The sequence below is a fragment of the Urocampus carinirostris genome, chromosome 3, assembly GCF_059441175.1.
Source record: "Urocampus carinirostris isolate Australia breed hairy pipefish chromosome 3, RoL_Ucar_1.0, whole genome shotgun sequence".
In the NCBI taxonomy this organism is placed as follows: domain Eukaryota; kingdom Metazoa; phylum Chordata; class Actinopteri; order Syngnathiformes; family Syngnathidae; genus Urocampus; species Urocampus carinirostris.
The window spans coordinates 23,528,846-23,546,699 of NC_142351.1; the positions used below are offsets into that span (position 1 = coordinate 23,528,846).

General features: G+C 38.7%; 3 protein-coding genes across 5 annotated transcripts in view; 1 reads left to right on the plus strand and 2 right to left on the minus strand.

Moving 5' to 3' along the window:
* The window catches only part of LOC148369221 (glutamate receptor-interacting protein 2-like), a 65,580-nt gene extending 63,717 nt beyond the window's left edge, over positions 1 to 1,863 (minus strand). Inside the window, exon 1 of the mRNA XM_088331164.1 lies at positions 1,574 to 1,863. Coding sequence (XP_088187290.1) covers positions 1,574 to 1,739 — 166 coding nt within the window. The 5' untranslated portion in view covers positions 1,740 to 1,863. The remainder of the gene's footprint in view (positions 1 to 1,573) is intronic.
* A 309-nt stretch (positions 1,864 to 2,172) lies between these two features.
* rpl32 (ribosomal protein L32) lies at positions 2,173 to 4,512 on the minus strand. The gene is made up of 4 exons (XM_088331162.1): positions 4,450 to 4,512; positions 3,601 to 3,701; positions 3,355 to 3,536; positions 2,173 to 2,336 (listed from the first exon to the last, which is right to left on the minus strand). The coding sequence occupies exons 2-4, from the start codon at positions 3,694 to 3,696 to the stop codon at positions 2,207 to 2,209; spliced, it is 408 nt and encodes a 135-aa protein (XP_088187288.1). The 5' UTR covers positions 3,697 to 3,701; positions 4,450 to 4,512; the 3' UTR covers positions 2,173 to 2,206.
* On the plus strand, positions 3,812 to 17,846 carry ssuh2rs1 (ssu-2 homolog, related sequence 1). Of its 3 annotated transcripts, XM_088331159.1 has the most exons (15): positions 3,812 to 3,827; positions 7,041 to 7,178; positions 7,250 to 7,295; positions 7,382 to 7,449; positions 7,943 to 8,044; positions 11,235 to 11,310; positions 13,029 to 13,158; positions 13,249 to 13,309; positions 14,517 to 14,638; positions 14,723 to 14,785; positions 14,853 to 14,935; positions 15,020 to 15,112; positions 15,189 to 15,294; positions 17,147 to 17,254; positions 17,387 to 17,846. In XM_088331159.1, exons 3-15 carry the CDS (start codon positions 7,270 to 7,272, stop codon positions 17,525 to 17,527), a joined length of 1,179 nt encoding a protein of 392 aa, XP_088187285.1. In that variant the 5' UTR covers positions 3,812 to 3,827; positions 7,041 to 7,178; positions 7,250 to 7,269; the 3' UTR covers positions 17,528 to 17,846. The 3 variants fall into 3 exon arrangements, with proteins under 3 accessions (XP_088187285.1, XP_088187284.1, XP_088187287.1); XM_088331158.1 differs by lacking the exon at positions 3,812 to 3,827 and having other exon boundaries at positions 6,940 to 7,178; XM_088331161.1 differs by lacking the exons at positions 3,812 to 3,827; positions 7,041 to 7,178; positions 7,250 to 7,295; positions 7,382 to 7,449 and adding an exon at positions 7,565 to 7,751.
* The last annotated feature ends 8 nt before the right edge of the window (positions 17,847 to 17,854 follow it).

The following is a 17,854-nucleotide window of genomic DNA, read 5'->3' on the forward strand; positions in this document are numbered from 1 at the left end:
GGTGTTAAGTCTCATTTGCAGGGTATTGTCACTATCTAGTTTTAAAATGTAATTGACCCTCAGTTATGTATTTTCTTAGCTTTGATCTCATTATTTCTGTCGGATCAAAAAATGATAAGTAAATATGTTATCACCAATCAATTAAATGATTAGGAAATATACAACTGCGCTGCATCTTAAATGTGCAAACAAGTATGTTGGCTTCAAAATTGTATTAGTGCTCTGAAAATGTGATTGTCAGGCTAGTTAAGGTCGGTGGTGGGTTAAAATTACTCACTAATTTTTTTCCAAAAAGTAACTGGGTTTGTAACTGAGTTACTCTATAGTAAAAGTAACTAATTACCAAAGAAAGTAACTTTTCCCGTAACTTTAAAATAAGTTCTGAGTCAAAGGATTTGACATTTTTTGAGCAGCATTCGAGTCCATTAAATAGAGAAGAACAGACAGGTAGTTGTGTTATATAACCTTGAGTTATTTAGGGCACCTCGCCAGCAACAGATTTCTTACACTTGAAGTGGAACAAACAGTAAACAATATCATATTTTAACAATCAGCATGGACGTAAACGCGTACAGAAACGTACGTAAACGCACACAAAAACATTGACATTGTGTCAAACCCGTAAAGGGGAAATAAATCAGATGCTTAGCGCTCTATTTTTCCTCATCCATAATTTGCTTCATCGTGCCTGCCACCGTGTGGCGACATGGTGCATGTGCAATTTCGTAACCAAACGGCCACGTTTCTGAAAAAAACGGCATTAATGCAACATATAGGCGATTTGGGGTTCAGTTTGGGGGATGCTGAGCACCCTAAGTGTCTGGCAGGTTACACCCCCAAACCCCCATCTCACTTACATGTCTAGTGCCTCCTAGTGGTTCAAAAACTTTTGGAAAAAAAAAAAAAAAAAAAAAAAAAAAAAAAGAAATTCATTTCAATACCAGGAAAAAATTCTGAACTATCGTTGCAATGTTTATTTTCATATAAAGATAATAGTGTAAGTTGTACTTCTCAAACATAGTGGAAACCCTACCTAAGGTCACTGGCAACTTGCTGCTACTATGTGGCACTGGTTTTAGTTCGAAATAGATAATACTGTACAGGGCAATTTATTGGTCAAATATCACACACTAAGACTTTTAGGACATTCAATGGTTAGCAGAAACACACTGTGATGCCGCTAAAATGAATTAATATCTGTTGATAACAAAGTCATGGTATTGAGAGGTAAAATAGTAGTTCTACACATCACCGTGTATATCATATTCTCATTCACCAGAGCCTCCACTGCAAATGACAAGCCAAACGAGGTGCTCGTGATCAAATGGACGGAACCATTTCAAAGTATTTCTGACGCAGCGTCATTCAAACTTTCGTTTTACTTTACATTCTAGGTTTTCATCATATTTAAGCCGATACTGTTCTCTCCTTTATTAAGGTTTTAAATTTGTTATATTTTGGGGGTGCACCCCCAAAAATGAGCTGTTATGCCCACAGGTTTACATTTGAAAATGTTGGATTTTGACCCAAAAAATAATAGCTGCCCAAAACGTTGAGTAATTCAGGTATTTACCTTTCGTCCTCCCTCGCATGACACCCAGACGACATCTGAGCGAAAAAGAGAACATCCTCCGCTTTCCTCCATGGATGCTTTTCTTTAGAAGATCAGGTTGAGAGACCTTTATGGAGAATTGCTTGGCTGAGAAGTGGCCTTTCCCAAAAACTAATCTTGCTGACATTTTTTTCTAGATCACCGGAAGAAATCTATGGTGCAAATTTCCAGATTTTTGTCCCACTCAACAGAATTATCCGTTTTTAATGACACTTCCACAGTCAAGTGTTGTCCAAATCTCGCTTGCTTAAAATGGAAATTGGTTTTGTGTGCATACTGCCCTCGGAGTGACAGATGGCATATGGCAAAGCACAGAGGGGAACAGCCTGGCTGCCGAATCGCAATGAAGACTTTCTCAATAGGGTTCCAACTCAACACGCAAAATCTACATTATGGACACTGCTGCAGGTCCACAGAAGCAACAGGGAAAGTATTTTTAGTTATAAAGCACGCTATCAAGATGTGTGGAGCGGTTTGAGATTTCATGTGATTAATGGCTATACAAAAAAAGGTAAGCCGTTGAAAAATCTGAGCAGAGAAAAAAAAAACAATGAGAAAGATTCTATTTGACGATATTTATTATCAACAGCCGTTTTATTCGTTCTCCTCGCTCCTGAGCCTGGCGTTGGGGTTGGTGACTTTGATGGCGAGCTGAGCTGCCCTCTCTACGATCAGCTTCCTGTTCTTTGACGAGACGTTGTGGGCAATCTCCGCACAGTAACTCCTGCACAGAGGCATGGTGAAATTGAGAAAAATGGCAAAAAAAAAAAATCAACAGACATTCACACAATTACATCCTGAAAACCACAGAATGATCACAAGTATGAAGATGCTGCTATGCTGTCCGGGCAGATAGGGCATCCTGAACTTTAGTCCAACAAGCAGTTTTTCTTACCAAAAGGTGGGTTTAGACTACAGCTAAATGTAAATGGTATACATTTATATAGCGCTTTTCACGACAATGAAAACCTCCCAAAGCGCTTTACAATGTGCTTCACACTTTTCCCTTTTACACACTAACTAACCGATAGCAGCGTCATCGGGGGCATTAGGGATTCAGTGTTTTGCCCAAGGACACCTCGATATATAACACGGAGGAGCCAGGAATCGTACCTGCGACTTCTTGATCCCAAGACAAGCGCGCTACCTTCTGAGCTAATTAAAAAAAAAAAAACTAAATATCAGAAGATACTATCCATTTACCATTTTGACTAGATAAGGTGTTCACAATTCAATTGAAATCACCATCTTCAGAAAAACTGTCTGGGACATTATACAGACTGAAAACAAGAAACGATCTATTTTTCGTTTTATATTATAGTGTACGTCAACAAAAAAAGGGAAACACCTAGTCTGCTTTGGATGATTGAATTTCTAATTGTGAAAACGAACACCATCTTTTATCATATGTGTTTAATAACCAAATATTTGATAATCAAACCCAAATGTAAAGGGTTTCTCAGAGCTAATTTCTCCATGACTCGGAAGATGTTCAATTTTTGCCGATACTTTTACCGCTGCCGCCATGGCAACAAGCTGCCTCCCTCGCGTCCACTTTCAGATATCCATTTGGCCTGGGAAAGGTTTTCATTGCCATTTGAAATTTCAATACTTAAAAATAACATATATAAATAGAAAAAAACTAAAAACTGACAGTTTCTTCTTTTCAGTATTCTTACCAAAGGAAAATTGAACGGCCAAAAGGTACGCTCACCATGATAATTTGTACTTTTCTGACTTACTTGTTACTCATCATAAGAACTTCCAGCTCTTTGATATTGTGTACGAGGAACTTTTTGAAGCCGGTTGGCAGCATGAACTTTGTCTTCTTGCAGCTACCATAACCGATGTTGGGCATTAGCATCTGACCCTTAAACCGCCTGCGGACCCTGTTGTCGATACCTCTTGGCTTGCGCCAGTTTTTCTACAAGCAAACAAGAAAGGTGTTATTTTCACTTCTCAGTACCTCTCTCCCCTTAGGAACTTACCGCAATCTTGACATAGCGATCCGATTGATGGCGGATGAATTTCTTAACCCTCTTCTTGACAATTTTGCATTTCTTGAGGGGTCGAATGGCCGCCATTTTTACTGTCAAAACAAACGTGAGATCTTATAGGTACATTAGTTGACATTTAACGAAGATGGCACTATTATCTTGTGCGGACAAAAACGGTACCAATTGACCACAGAGAGAAAGCAAGACATCAGAAAAAGGTATAGATTCCACTATGTAATAGAAAAACACATTTCTAGACGTATGAATATTCATTAAAATCAACATTTGTATGCTAATTCATGTAATTTAGCTATTAATCAGAACTGAATTGAGGCTATTTGAACTAGGACGCACTAAATTTTACACGCTGTCCCTTTATGCAAAATCGAAGTTTATATTCCACAGAATCCTTAAGTCACCTTAACCCAGGGGAACACCAAAAATTTGAGACTGAACATTGACTACTGATGACCGAGCTTTGAGTGCATGTTGACGGCGCTGTTGGCTAGCTGCTTAGCTAATGTTCAGCGCTCACGTCGACACTCAATGACCCAGCTGTGTTATTACAAACTCTAAATGTATGCAATTCGATAGTGGCTCCAGCACTACCGGTACTTCGAGATATTCGTGTTTATTATGATGAACGATAGCAATGCATGAAGGAAAAAACAGGGAGTAGCTTTAGCGGAGGTCCATCATGCGACAAAATACTCCGGGCGGCTCAGGAAACTTAATTTAATCATTGGCCCATTCATCAAATGTCTAACATTTATTACAAGTACCAAAACAATGTTTAGAGTGCATAAATTGTGTGGATTAAGACGGATTTCATCGACTCACCCGCCGATGAATATCCAAAGAGGACTCCACCGACACAGGAAAAGGGAAAAGGAAATACCAAAGTGTTACAAAGCCTTATGGGAAATGTAGTCCACAACATTCAAAGGCATAGTGCGGCGCCTCTTAGCGCCTGAAATAAATTAAATGAATACGTTTCCCCGTATTTTATACCTTTTTTGTACATTTTCAATAAATTGTGTACGCCAGATAACAATTTTTGTACGAAATATTTATATATATATATATATATATATATATATATATATATATATATATATATATATATATATATATATATATATATATATATATATATATATATATATATATATATATATATATATATATATATATATATATACTGCTACGTACAATAAACAAAACTAAATTTACTGAACGTGGGAAAATAAGTAGGTACGATGATAAACGAACTGTTTGCGGTGTTTATTTGGGAAATAAACTTTCTAATTATCTTCGTTTTTTGTCTTGCTGTGAGTAAACAGCTTTGTGTTAGTAAGCTTCACAATAAGGGCAATTGCAATCATTAATAAAGGGAGCAATACACTGAGGTTGACCCTCATAGACCACATACAGTGTATGTAAAGTAGGTTTTAGATCAGAGGATTTTCTAATAGTAGTCTGTGGTCTGTACAGCCCTTTGAGACCTCTTGTGATAAAGGGCTATACAAATAAACACGACTTGACTTGTCTTATTTTAAAACACCTTTGAGAACACCCAAGGTCGCTGCACACAGAATATAAAACAAGAGTAAAACAAAAATAAAACAAGCAGGCGATAAATACAAAAACGACAACAAATTACAGTTGAAAATGTATATCATTTGGGCATACAATTTGTTGAGAACTTCAAAATATTAGAATGTAGAATTGATATCTACCTTTAACAAAAAACTCACTAATTTGAAGGTTGCATTTCCTGAGTGAGCTATAGCGATTTCAAAAGTAATCACTATAAAATTGGTGGGCACAATACAATGATTGCTTGATTTTGGTGGGGAGACGTGCATGGGGTACATCAATCACTTGGATTTTATTATTTCTTCACGTGACCCGATAGCTCAAATAGACACAAGTCCAACTGATACATGTGGTTCATTTAGAGGCAAAAAATAACTTTACAATTGTTCACCCTCTCTCGCGCGCACTGGCAGTTACAATAATTGCAACATCTGCACATGTTTATTTATGCTGACTATTGGATTTGCATCACGTTTCATCAGTTTCCAGAAAGTCAACCCTGTTTTTCTGTTATTTTCATTGCAACATTGTCACGATGCACATCTTTTCATTGTACTGTACCTATGTTCTGATGCACTTACAATTTATGCCAGTCTCGAAGCACTACCTAGTAGATATTTTACCTATAATCTTGACATTTTATTGATCTTATTTTCCTCTTTATTACGTGTTTATCCCATAGTGCCATGTCTAATCTCATTGTAAACACTATTCACTACTTTATTATTAATGATAATTAAGAAAATACACATTCAAATTTTACATTTGAAAACTATTTAGAAAACATATTTCTTAATTTTCCTCATGTTGAGGTTTTTGAGTTCTTCCTTGCCCTCATTTAGGTTTTAGATCAGGGGATGGTGTAATAATAGTCTTTAGTTTGCAATAGTCTGTGGTCTGTGCAGCCCTTTAAGACTCCTTGAGATTAAGGGATTTACAAATACACCAGACTTTACTTGACTCGACTTGTTACAGAATAAAGAGATTTCGCATGATACTTGGGTTTGATATTTGGTCTGATTTCTTTTTTTCAGCGACGAATCCGGTGCTCAGTGTAATGTCTTGTCTTTCTGCACTGTGGTGCTCAAAAGGTTTTTAATTAATAAATAAACGTTATGGTGATAGTCGAACCTGTGTGGAGTTTGCATGTTCTCCCCGTGCTTGCATGGTTTTACTCCGGGCACTCTGGTTTCCTCCCACATTCCAAATCATGCATTTTAGGTCAAATGGCCGGTCCAAATTGTCCCTAGGTGTGGGTGTGTGATTGAGCTGTCTGCCTCTGTGTGCCCTATTGAGGATAAGCGGTGCAGATAACAGATGGATGGTTATAGTGATACAGTAGTTATAGTGATGGCACACTTTAACACAAGGAACTTGACACTTGAACAATGGGCAGGTTTTTTTTGGTTTGAACAAATTTATTGACACTAATAACAGAAAACAATCATGACAATCTCAACAGCAATTAAGCACATTCACAATTGCGCCTTAATTTGACTTTACTTGTTTTTCATGCATTTTGGGCTTTCTTCTTTTGTTTAATTTATCATTGTTGTGTGTGTGTTTTGGGGGCGGTAATAAAAATGTGTTACTTATTAACTATGGACCAAGCGTGAGCGCACTTCCGGAACACCCCTTTTTACATTTTTTACTTTTGGATTATTCAGGATTTTTATCAATCAAACCCCCAAATTCGAAGCCCTGCATCAGGGGCACTGAGCAGCGATGCAATGGGTACCGATCGTGTAATCTTAAATTGCACTCCAGCAAGGCTCGAACCTGTAACCTCCCAGTCTCGGGGCGGGTGCCCCTTTTTGCTTTTTTCCTCTAAGGGGGCCGGTCTTGCCTGGAAATTCGACTTTGACTGCACATCGTGGATGTTGACCGCAGAAACCCTCCCTGCCTAGAACCGACCGAATCAAACGGGACATTTGATTTTACATTGTCTTTTCCGTCACGTGATCAAGAAGGTAAATAATTGTTTTGTTTGTCACATGATGAACGGTGGTCCAGCTTCTGTTAACGTTGTGTTGCTTTTCAGGCCATATTCAACGCATCTACATGGCCTATAACACACCCATCATGGAGTGAGTGTTTGAAAATAAGGTTTTTGTAAAAAATCACGGATGGTCCCGTTATGGCCTCCAGTTCACTTTCGTTTTTGCGCTTTCAGCAACTACGGAAAACCATATTACGGGATGGCCAATCCGGGTTACGAATCAACAGCCGACGGTCGTCCCCGTATGTGCAATGATGTTTTATTTTTCACTAAAATGTTTCTTAACCAGGACTGTGTCGGTTAAAGGAACGATGTAATCGCACACTTCCGTGCAACAATTTATGTGACGTCACAATTTATGTGACGTCACTGCATGTCTTCACACCGTGGATTTAACGCCCTGAGTCAACTGCGGGGTGCTTTACTAAAACTCGGAAAACACAAGCGATTTACGCTCACGGGGTGCAAACTACCATACAGTATTTTGTATTTTAAAGAAAAAAAAACATTACCGTAATGGATTCTAACAACGCAGAGGCTAAAGGTAAGTCACGTACATATTACCTTAGTGAAGAGGTGAATGAGCCTCATAAAAACTTCACCTGGACGCCAACTTAGTCAAAACCTATGAGGGTTTCTGATTCGTGTGTCATTACAAATATCGCAAATTGGCGTACTTGAATAACAATTTTAATGTAAAGTTTTCCTCAAACTGGTTCCTCTGGTTTCTTTCAGCAATGTTTGCCCCAGCCGCACCCGACTCCCAAGGGCCGAGCGCTCCACCAGCCAGCATGTTCGACAACATGCCCGGCTACGAAGGCACAGTAGCTGGCGGAGGTCAGTCGATATCTTCATTTCATCAGTCATAAAACCCAAACATTGGATCAAAGTTTACGTTTGAAATAAATGCGTCTGATTGAGAAACAATATATTCTGCTGATTTTATAATCAGTGACAAACTCAACATTATTCAAGGAAAAAGATGATTCTTAATCACATCATCTACACCCGGGTATCCCAAGTGGTGGCGCCATGATGGACGGGTATTTCTATCTTTAAATCAAAAACTTTTTTTGTAAAGAACCTTTAGCCAATAATTTGTCACTCAAAGTGCTATATAAAACAAACAGTGCACAATAAAACAATAAAATCCCCACCCAGCACCAGAAACACACACAATGGTTAAATAAAAAATAAAATAAAAAATAAGTAGCAATTGAAATAAAATGTAATGACGGCAAGTTCACATGATTATTGCAGTAGATGAACTTTCCAGGCTACCTTACGATGCTACATTGTCATGTTCTGTAGTTTTTGTACTTTCAGTTTTTTTTTGTCTTTCTGTGGAATTATGCTATTTAATGTCTGTAAGATATGATTTCACTACAAGTACATCAGTGCCTGTTGAATAAAAGTAAATTAACAAGTTAAAACTCAGTTCATTGGCAGTTTGATGTAAATATATATGTAAATAAGAATTTTATTTTTTTACTTATGTGGAGAGAATCGTATAATTAATAGCTAGCTTTAGGAAAAGAACGATTTATAGCTGGCACTTGTCAGGAAAAACTAATGTCTGGTGCTGTTCAGTATTTGAAAATGTGTTACTCAGTTCCGCCATTTCCTGGCTTAAAGTCATGATCGCAGCCTCAGTCGGCTCATTCCTCAAGAAGGAGCATATCTTAGATGCGCTCGAATAAACTCTTCTACCATACACACACACATATATATACACACACTCATACAAACTACGGAGACTCATAGCAACCAAACCGCACCTCATCTCATCTCATCAGCCGTATCGCTTATCCTCATTAGGGTCGCGGGGGGGCTGGAGCCCATCCCAGCCATCTCCGGGCAGTGGGCAGGGGACACCCTGAACTGGTTGCCAGCCAATCGCAGGGCACACAGGGACAGACAACTCATTCGCTCATTCACACCTAGGGACAATTTGGACCGGCCAATTCACCTGAAATGCATGTTTTTGGAACGTGGGAGGAAACCGGAGTGCCCGGAGGAAACCCACGCAAGCACGGGGAGAACATACAAACTCCGCACAGGATGTCTGGAGCTGGATTTGAACCCACGACAGGTTCCTATGACATGAACTGTGCCGCACAAGCGCTAACCACTGTGCCGCCGTGCTGCCCTCCAAACCGCACCATTTTCTTAAATATTTTTTTTGCCTCTACTTTTGCAAGCTTTAGTTTTTTGGGTATCCGTAGCAGCAAAATGGCATACAAGTGATGTAAAATAAATGCAAATGATTTGATCTACGAGTATTTAAAAATGCATGATAGTGCATGGGTTTTTTCTTTTTTTTTTCTTAATCGGTATTGTTTTTTTAAATTAAGTTTTTTTTTTACCACAAGGAGGCAATCAATAATACACACTTTTTCTTTAGGCGCATTGGACACTTGGCGTTTGGAGAATAAAAAAAAAAGAAAAAAATTCCACTTTGCCTTCTTGTTTGTTGGACCAACAATTACAATAGAGTCTCATTCAGCTTACACATCTGGCAAAGTTAAAAGAAGAACAACCCCAAAAAAAATTAATATGGACTTGTGAACTCTGAGTAACCCAATTAATAGTCCTCTGTGCATTGTTGAAATGACAACAGACCAGTGCCTACACACATTGCTGCCCGACCCAACCAAAACAAATATCATTATTTATACAATAGAATCCACTTTGAGACGAGCCCCAACAGCAATGGGCTGTGTTTGTGCTCTGTGAAACTCACATGCAATAAATGAGTTGGCTGTCACCACAATACACCCTGTTATTTACATTGAATGAAAACAGTTGAAAGGTTTAGATTTAGAGTACTGTATTTTCCGCACTATAAGCCGCACCTAAAAGCGTTTATTTTTTTCAAAAGCTGACCATGCGCTTTATAATACAGTGCGCCTTATATATGGATCAATATTAAGTCGCAAAGTCTTGCAACTAATGCAAGCAGCCGCTGACTAGATTTTCCTCCGAACGCGAAGTAGTCCGCGGTGTATGCTGGGATTTATATACCGGCGTTTCATTGGCTAACCAATGTGTCAATCATCATTTGAATCGATCACTATTGGCTAAAGTTATTCGGAGGTAAAGGGGGCGGATCCTTTTTATCATTTAAAGGCTCGCATAGGCTAAAGGGGCAAAACAAAGCCTGCAATTGGCCGAAAAAGATGAATGTGATTAGCATGTTAGGTCGAACTACAGCATAGAGGAAACCGTATTTTACTATTCTGTACTGTATTTGTAAATATTTTACTCTCCTGGATTTACTACACTCACGGATATAAGAGGACCATGGTTGCACATTATTATTGAACACAACGACTTCGGTGAGCTACTCCGGCTATATATTTTCCCAGTATCTTGTTTCAGACAGAACTCGATGTTTCTGTGATAAGCGGTGCAGATAATGGATGGAATGGAGTGTCTATTTTTAAATTAAACTCAATTCCAAGTGTTTATTGTCATATGCACAGTAAAGTTGCGAGCGAAAAAGAAAATAGAAACTAAGGAATGGGTGGCATTTCTTGAATCCCAAGACTTTAACCTTCCGAATGATATTTGGAACGATGCATTTAAGTGACATCGTACGGACACCGCATCCGCACGTGTCTGCGACACGTATTTGCTTCTTTGCAAGCTTTCGGAATGTTAAGGGGGTAATAAGTTTGACTGAACTATCTGACTGTTTTGTCGACGTTCCCATTGTAGCGCCTTATGTATGTCAAATATAGGACCAAAAACTATTTTTTTCGGGGTGCGCCCTATAACCCGGTGCGCCTTATAGTGCGAAAAATACGGTAATTGTGGTTCAAACTAAAGACAAAAATATCGTATTGGACATCTGCTAAGTACAATTTAGCAACTTTTTCAAAATGAATATTTGACCTAATTGTAGTATGATGCTGCGCTTTGATGCAAATAAGGGTTGGATCAAATGGTTAATAAGTTTTATTGACTCTGTATCACAATAAAGCCTTGTAATGAATGGAAAACTCACTTTCTTTCCCTGAAATAGGTGGATTTCTTCCCCCGCCGATGCCAGAACACCCAACTCCTCAACCTCAACCTGGACCTGAACAACCTCAATGGAAGTAATGGCAAAACCTTTCATTTTCTTCTTAAAAAATGCAAAGTGTGTGTGAAGAACACATCTCATGGAGCAGTGGTTTCCAGCCATTTTTGGGTTGCATACCCCTTGTGAACTCTATTTTCTTTCAAGTAAAACCCAAACAGGGCAATTAGGTTGGTCAGGGATATAAAGTAATATTTTTTTAGAAAAGTATTCAAGCTTATCGCTTAGTTTGTGGACCCTTGTTCTTGTCATCATTTGAATATTTTGGAATACACAAAAATATAACAAACATGAATATAACTAAAAGTTGTATGTACAGCCAAAAGTCCAGTTAGAAATTGAGAAAAATGGAGTACTGTACAATCAGCAGAAGGTTCTTGTTGGGTTGGCTGAGAGGCTGGCTAATTTGTACCATTTTCATTTTCACGTTTTAATATTTAGTCAAATAAGAAAACAAAGGGCAGCACGGCAGCGCAGTGGTTAGCGCTTGTGCGGCACAGTTCATGTCATGGGAACCTGTCGTGGGTTCAAATCCAGCTCCAGACTTCCTGTGCGGAGTTTGTATGTTCTCCCCGTGCTTGCGTGGGTTTCCTCCGGGCACTCCGGTTTCCTCCCACGTTCCAAAAACATGCATTTCAGGTGAATTGGCCGGTCCAAATTGTCCATAGGTGTGAATGAGCGAATGAGTTGTCTGTCCCTGTGTGCCCTGCGATTGGCTGGCAACCAGTTCAGGGTGTCCCCCTGCCCACTGCCCGGAGATGGCTGGGATGGGCTCCAGCCCCCCCGCGACCCTAATGAGGATAAGCGGTACGGCTAATGAGATGAGATAAGAAAACAATTCTTTGAATAGCCAAAATTACCCGCCATTTGAAACTATTTTTTTTTGTTTACGTGTCAATTTTCTTGTGATCAGAAAATAGTGAAAACACAATTAAACAACAAAAATGTTACATAGTAATCAAGTATATCTGCAAACAAGGAATGATGCTTTGTTGTGTACATATAAAATAAGTGTAGCTCTCCCTATGGTGTCATAAGTAATATATATATATATATATATATATATATATATATATATATATATAAAATCTCCTCTCATTAGCTGCAGCGCTGATCCTCAGTAGGGTCGCCGGGGTGCTGGAGCCCATCCCAGCAATCATCGGGCAGTGGGCAGGGGACACCCTGAACTGGTCGCCAGCCAATCGCAAGGCACACAGGGACAGACAATTCGCTCGCTCATTCACACATAGGGACAATTTGGACCAGCCAATCCACCTGAAGTGCATGTCTTTCGAATGTGGGAGGAAACCAGAGTGCCCAGAGGAAACCCACGCAAGCACGGGGAGAACATACAAACTCCGCACAGGAAGTCCGGTAGCTGGATTTGAACCCACACAGAAGGGTGCCAAGACCTTAGAACTGTGCCGCACACGCGCTAACCACTGCGCCGCCGTGCTGCCCTTTATACATATATATATATATATATATATATATTAGTAAAAATTAAAATTAATACAACAAAAATAATTTACTCAAAATAACCTTCATTTTATGGACATATACTATTCTTGAAAAATAATCACAATTAATAACTTTTTAATTAGTTTTACTACTATTGCTTTTTTTTAATTACCTAAATGTCACATGCTTCATATAACTGTTAGGAAACAATAAAAAAATTCTCCTTTTGGGAACTACCGCTTTAAGCACTAATGTCATTCCCCCTGTTTGTTGCAGTATTCCATCAATAAGTGAGACGACAGCACGCGAGGCTTTTGCTCTCTGGGCCTCCAGCAACTGTTGTTATAGTTCAGCACCAGCCAAAGACGGCGTCATTACCAACATGGAGGCTTTCAACACCTACAGGGTACACATGAAAACATCATTAGAAAACATTAAATTTCAATTAGATCATGCAATTTCAGGTCTTACTCTTAATTGCTTTTTTTTCTTTTAGTATCGACTGGAAACCTTCACTGAATCAAGACTGACTGAGTGGAGTCATGAGCCATATAACGGTGTGTTCTTCAATGTCTGACTTTGCTCCAGGCAAGGTTTTAGTTTTATTGTTTAAATTCTGTTCATAAAACGGCTTGCTAGGGAGCTACAATTACTTGCCATTTAAAATTAAGAATTACATGAAAAATTAGTCAATAAATACTAAGGCTGCAACTAACAACTATTTTAGTAGTTGGCTAGTCCCCAACTACTGAAAAAGTGAGTCGGATATTTGAATAATTATTTTTTTCTCAAAATAAGCATAAAGTTGACTTATTAAGAAAATGATCATAAAAACATATACATATTTTATTAGACATACAGCGGATTTGTACGAAAAAAAGAAATAAAAATGTCCCATCTAAAACCACTTGAACACTGTGCTCGTCTGTAGAGACATAAATCCATAAACAAATAGTTAAGAGGCAAAAAAACAAACAAAAAAAACAAGTAAATATTTATTTTCCCCTGTAAACCAAGAACAGGCTCATTAGCAGCAATAAAACAATAAATGAAATAAATATTTGCATTTTCTGAAGTATAATCAGTAGTCAACTGCAATGTATTATAACAAAATAACTTAATGATTCTCAACAGTTTGAAATCTGATGGCATTAACAATTGTCATTCGTCATTTTTGACATTTTAACAGGTGACATTTGTTATTCAGACTGCATGAATTTAATATCAAACACCGTACATTGATCAGGCACAGTCTAGCACAACACTCAATCTCTCTTTTAAAGCAAAATACATGCGTGTAAAATATACAATGCATGTAGTAGTTGGATTGAATGTTGCTTGAATCTTACAGAGGCAAGTCAGACTCCATTTATTTCAACTCTCTGACATGCTTTATTTTAAATCTTTGTGCATGCTGGATGGAGGCTAAAACCCTCAAGTTTCAGTACACTTACTTGAAATTGGCGCCACCGTTTCTTTATGTTAGCGTTTGAAAGAATGACGCTATTGCAGATTCGCGGTTCTCTGCAGATTAAAATCATCTCATAAGCCTCACTCTGTTGGAAAAACGTGTCTGGCAACAATAGTCGACAATGAATTCCATTGTCGACTATTTCTATACCATTTTCATTTTGCAGCCCTAAAAAGTACTCACTTTAACTTAACATTGAGCGATTTTTTTTTAATTGCTCCAATCAGATGTGCTCTCTGTTAGATATTGAACTTTTAATAAGAGAAATTCAATTTCATTTTCTCTTGTATCAGGCCAGCCTGTGGATGCATACTCCCAACCCCCTCCTGGGCCCTGGGATATTCCTGCAACGGCCCCAAGTTATTTTACAGACAATAAACAGACCATCAAAGTTCCATACACTTCATCTATGAAGGTTCATAATTTTCTCGTGTTAATTTGAAGTAAGTTCAAACAAGACAGCACGTGTTTTTCCTAATGAGAATCGTTTTATCAACAGGCCTGTCATGCATGCATGGGATTGGGGCGCACACCTTGCAAAGATTGCACCGGTGCAGGCAATGTATGTCCTAATTGCAAGACACATGTTATGATTCGGACTAAGTGCTGGATTTTTTCCTTTCTGGTAGAAAGTTTGTTGGGTTTGCAATGGTGCTGGTTTCCGCCACGGAAATGAGCGATGCAGTCATTGCTTTGGCAGGGGGCGTGAAAAGTATGTAAAACTTTTTAGCGGAAAACTTTTTGTTTTTTGGGGGGATATGTAATTAATGTTGAACTATATGTAATTCTTACACAGCTGCCACGGATGCCAGGGCCAAGGATTCAAGCAATGTACCACATGCCGTGGAAAGCAGCAGCTTTTGGTCTACATCAACCTCACTGTTAAATGGTGCCGTTTTCTTTATTTCTCTTGCAATTAGCCTCATCATAAATACAATTAAACAAAACTATTTTATGGATTTCAGGACTAACAATTCTGATGACTATGTTGTGGAGCAATGCAGTGGACTTAAGTTGGACAACCTGAGTAAAGTGTCTGGCAAGGAGCTTTTCAGGGACACTCAGTACTTGGTAACACGTTTTTTGTTTTGTTTATAATTTAGCTTTCGAGACTTAGATTAAGGTGTTGTGACATTTACTATTTTAAAAGCAGAAAATGGGAAGGAACCGGTAACTTTTAAGTTCCCTGCCTGCAAAATGTAGTATGTTCTATGTTTGTATTTATTAAACAAGCAGTATTGAGATCAGAGGTTCTGCTTTGCAAAAATTCCTTTCAGAAACCTTTAGTGGGTAAAAAGTACAGGGGTTTAAAAACTTGATATAGTCTTACATTTTATAACCACAGATTTAAGGCATTTAAAAAGTCTTGATCATTACTCTGTCCCGTCCTCTTGACGGCGGCGGCTCGTGTCTCGCCCCGGCGCCTGTGTCGGTCCACACCTGTCCCCTACCGCCGCGTGGTCCTTGCGCACAGCCGCCGCAGTCCCACCCTTAGTCCAGGTCGGGAGCCAGTTCCCCCCTTGGTGCCAGGATCTGTCAGGATTCGGTGCCCGCCTGCCGCGTCTGTATGCCAAAATAGGTGCTAAATTGCTCTTAAATTTAATTGGATGTGGTCTAGAAAGGGTCTTAAAAAGTCTGAAATTTAAATGTTAAGTAAGATTATCTATTTACTACAAATTATTTGACTTTTTCCGATCGTCCCCTATTATAAAGTAGAATTCAACCTGAAGAATTCCCAACAATATTACGTTTTTTGGGCCTCTCCTAGTCCAAACATTATATTACTCATTTTTAGAATGAGTTAAGAAGCAATATCAATCTGTTTATATTAATTGTAAATCTCAGGGCAGCGAGTTTTTGACCGTTAACGCTGAGAGATGATGAGATCCATGCTTTCCAGAGTTAACTTTTTTTTTTTTTTTTTAGAATTTACTTTTATTGTCATTATTTGTAACCATGCACATAGAACGAAATGTCGATACACCTGACCCGTACAGTTAAACTGTAGCGAGCCGATGCAGCCATTTTGGACTGGATTAGGTGACCAAAACCCCCCAATTCCAACTCTTAATGCCGAGCGCCAAGCAGGGAGGCAATGAGTACCAGTGTTGTAAGTCTTCGGTATGACTCGGCCGAGGCTTGAACCAGCGACCTCCCAGTCTCAGAGCGGGCGCCCTACCATCTAGGCTACCGAGCTGGACTTTGCAACCTGTCATGGTTCAGCTGCTTTTTGGAACAAAGCAAAAGTCTGTTGTCCTCATTGATTTACACAATAAGGGTCTGTGCGCTCATTTTCTGCCACATGGGATCCATCCATCCATCCATCCATTAGTGATTTGTTTTCTGAGAAAGAAAAAGCCCTTCACCAAGATGTTCCTCCAAATGTGTTTTATTAGATAAACAAATTTTAAAGTTAACTGACAATAAGCGGGGACCAGAGTAGGTGTTCTGTGCTCCATCATACATTTCCCAGTAATTGTTTGATCATCAATGCTTAGTTTTTTAAAACACAAAATCTTTCTTTTGTAATTTGACATTGAGACGCTTCAGAATGGTGTACAAATAATACAACTATGACAAGAATTTAAGCCTGTAACTTTATGGTGAATGGTCTGCATTTATATAGCACTTTTCAAGTCACTCAAGACCTCCCAAAGCGCTTTACAATGTGCTCCAGACTTACCCATTCACACACACACACACACTCACACCCCGATAGCGGCACAAGTCGGAACCACAGAAAAAAAAATGTCTTTTATCTTTAATGTTGACGAGAAACAATGTCCATTATTCGGGGGGAAAAAATGCTAGTTTGTTGATTTCAGTAGTGACATAAAAAAAACTGCCCTACGTCCATTGTACATCCAGAATGCTTGCCCAATAAGATAAGTTATCAATTGTTATTTGATTTGAAATTTTCCAGGTTTACCCAGTGATGGGTTTCCCAGACCCATCTGTTGTGAATGCTGCACAGCGTTTAATCAACGAACATCAGGGTAGATTCTCTCAGACCTCTCGGATTCTTCAACAGGTATTTTTTTTTTATTGCGCATCATTATCCTTTCAAGCCAAATGTAATTCTTCTGCACAATGCTTTCATAATAAATGTTCCAATTGATGTCTGTCGTTTTGAGTAAAACGTTCAACCCTTTTGTGTGCCCAGCGTCAAACTATCGAACTGATTCCTGTGACCAAAGTGACCTACTCCTGGAAAGGAAAAACAAATGTTTACTTTGTCTATGGGAATGAATTTCAAGTCAGTGCAGACAACTACCCTGCCACCTGTTGCTGCACAGTGATGTAACGGCCCACGTGTTCATATTTATGCTACACAAGCATCGATCATATTATCAATTATCAGTACAGTTATGTTTCTAAAAATCAAGATGAGATGAAGACTGCATTAGCGTTCCAACAGTAACATTTTATTTGGATATTTCAAATTGTGTGTTTCATACTACTTTCATCTTTATTTTTTTAAATCAGCATGTCATTTTGTATCAGTGTTCCAGACGAATGTATTTTAAAACCACTAAAATGTTTTGTACTTGTTTAAGACTGCTCATGTATAAGCATAAACATTCTGTGTCGATGAGAAAATTGATTAAATTGTAGTTTCCTAATGTTTTGC

Coding starts and splice junctions, on each gene's coding strand:
- ssuh2rs1 (XM_088331159.1), top strand. CDS start 7,270: ATGGCCTATAACACACCCATCATGGA. Junction 7,296..7,381: donor TATAACACACCCATCATGGA/GTGAGTGTTTGA, acceptor TTGCGCTTTCAG/CAACTACGGAAAACCATATT. Junction 17,255..17,386: donor CCTCTCGGATTCTTCAACAG/GTATTTTTTTTT, acceptor TTGTGTGCCCAG/CGTCAAACTATCGAACTGAT.
- rpl32 (XM_088331162.1), bottom strand. CDS start 3,696: ATGGCGGCCATTCGACCCCTCAAGAAATGCAAAATTGTCAAGAAGAGG. Junction 3,537..3,600: donor ATCGCTATGTCAAGATTGCG/GTAAGTTCCTAA, acceptor GTTTGCTTGTAG/AAAAACTGGCGCAAGCCAAG. Junction 2,337..3,354: donor GTTCTTATGATGAGTAACAA/GTAAGTCAGAAA, acceptor GCCTCTGTGCAG/GAGTTACTGTGCGGAGATTG.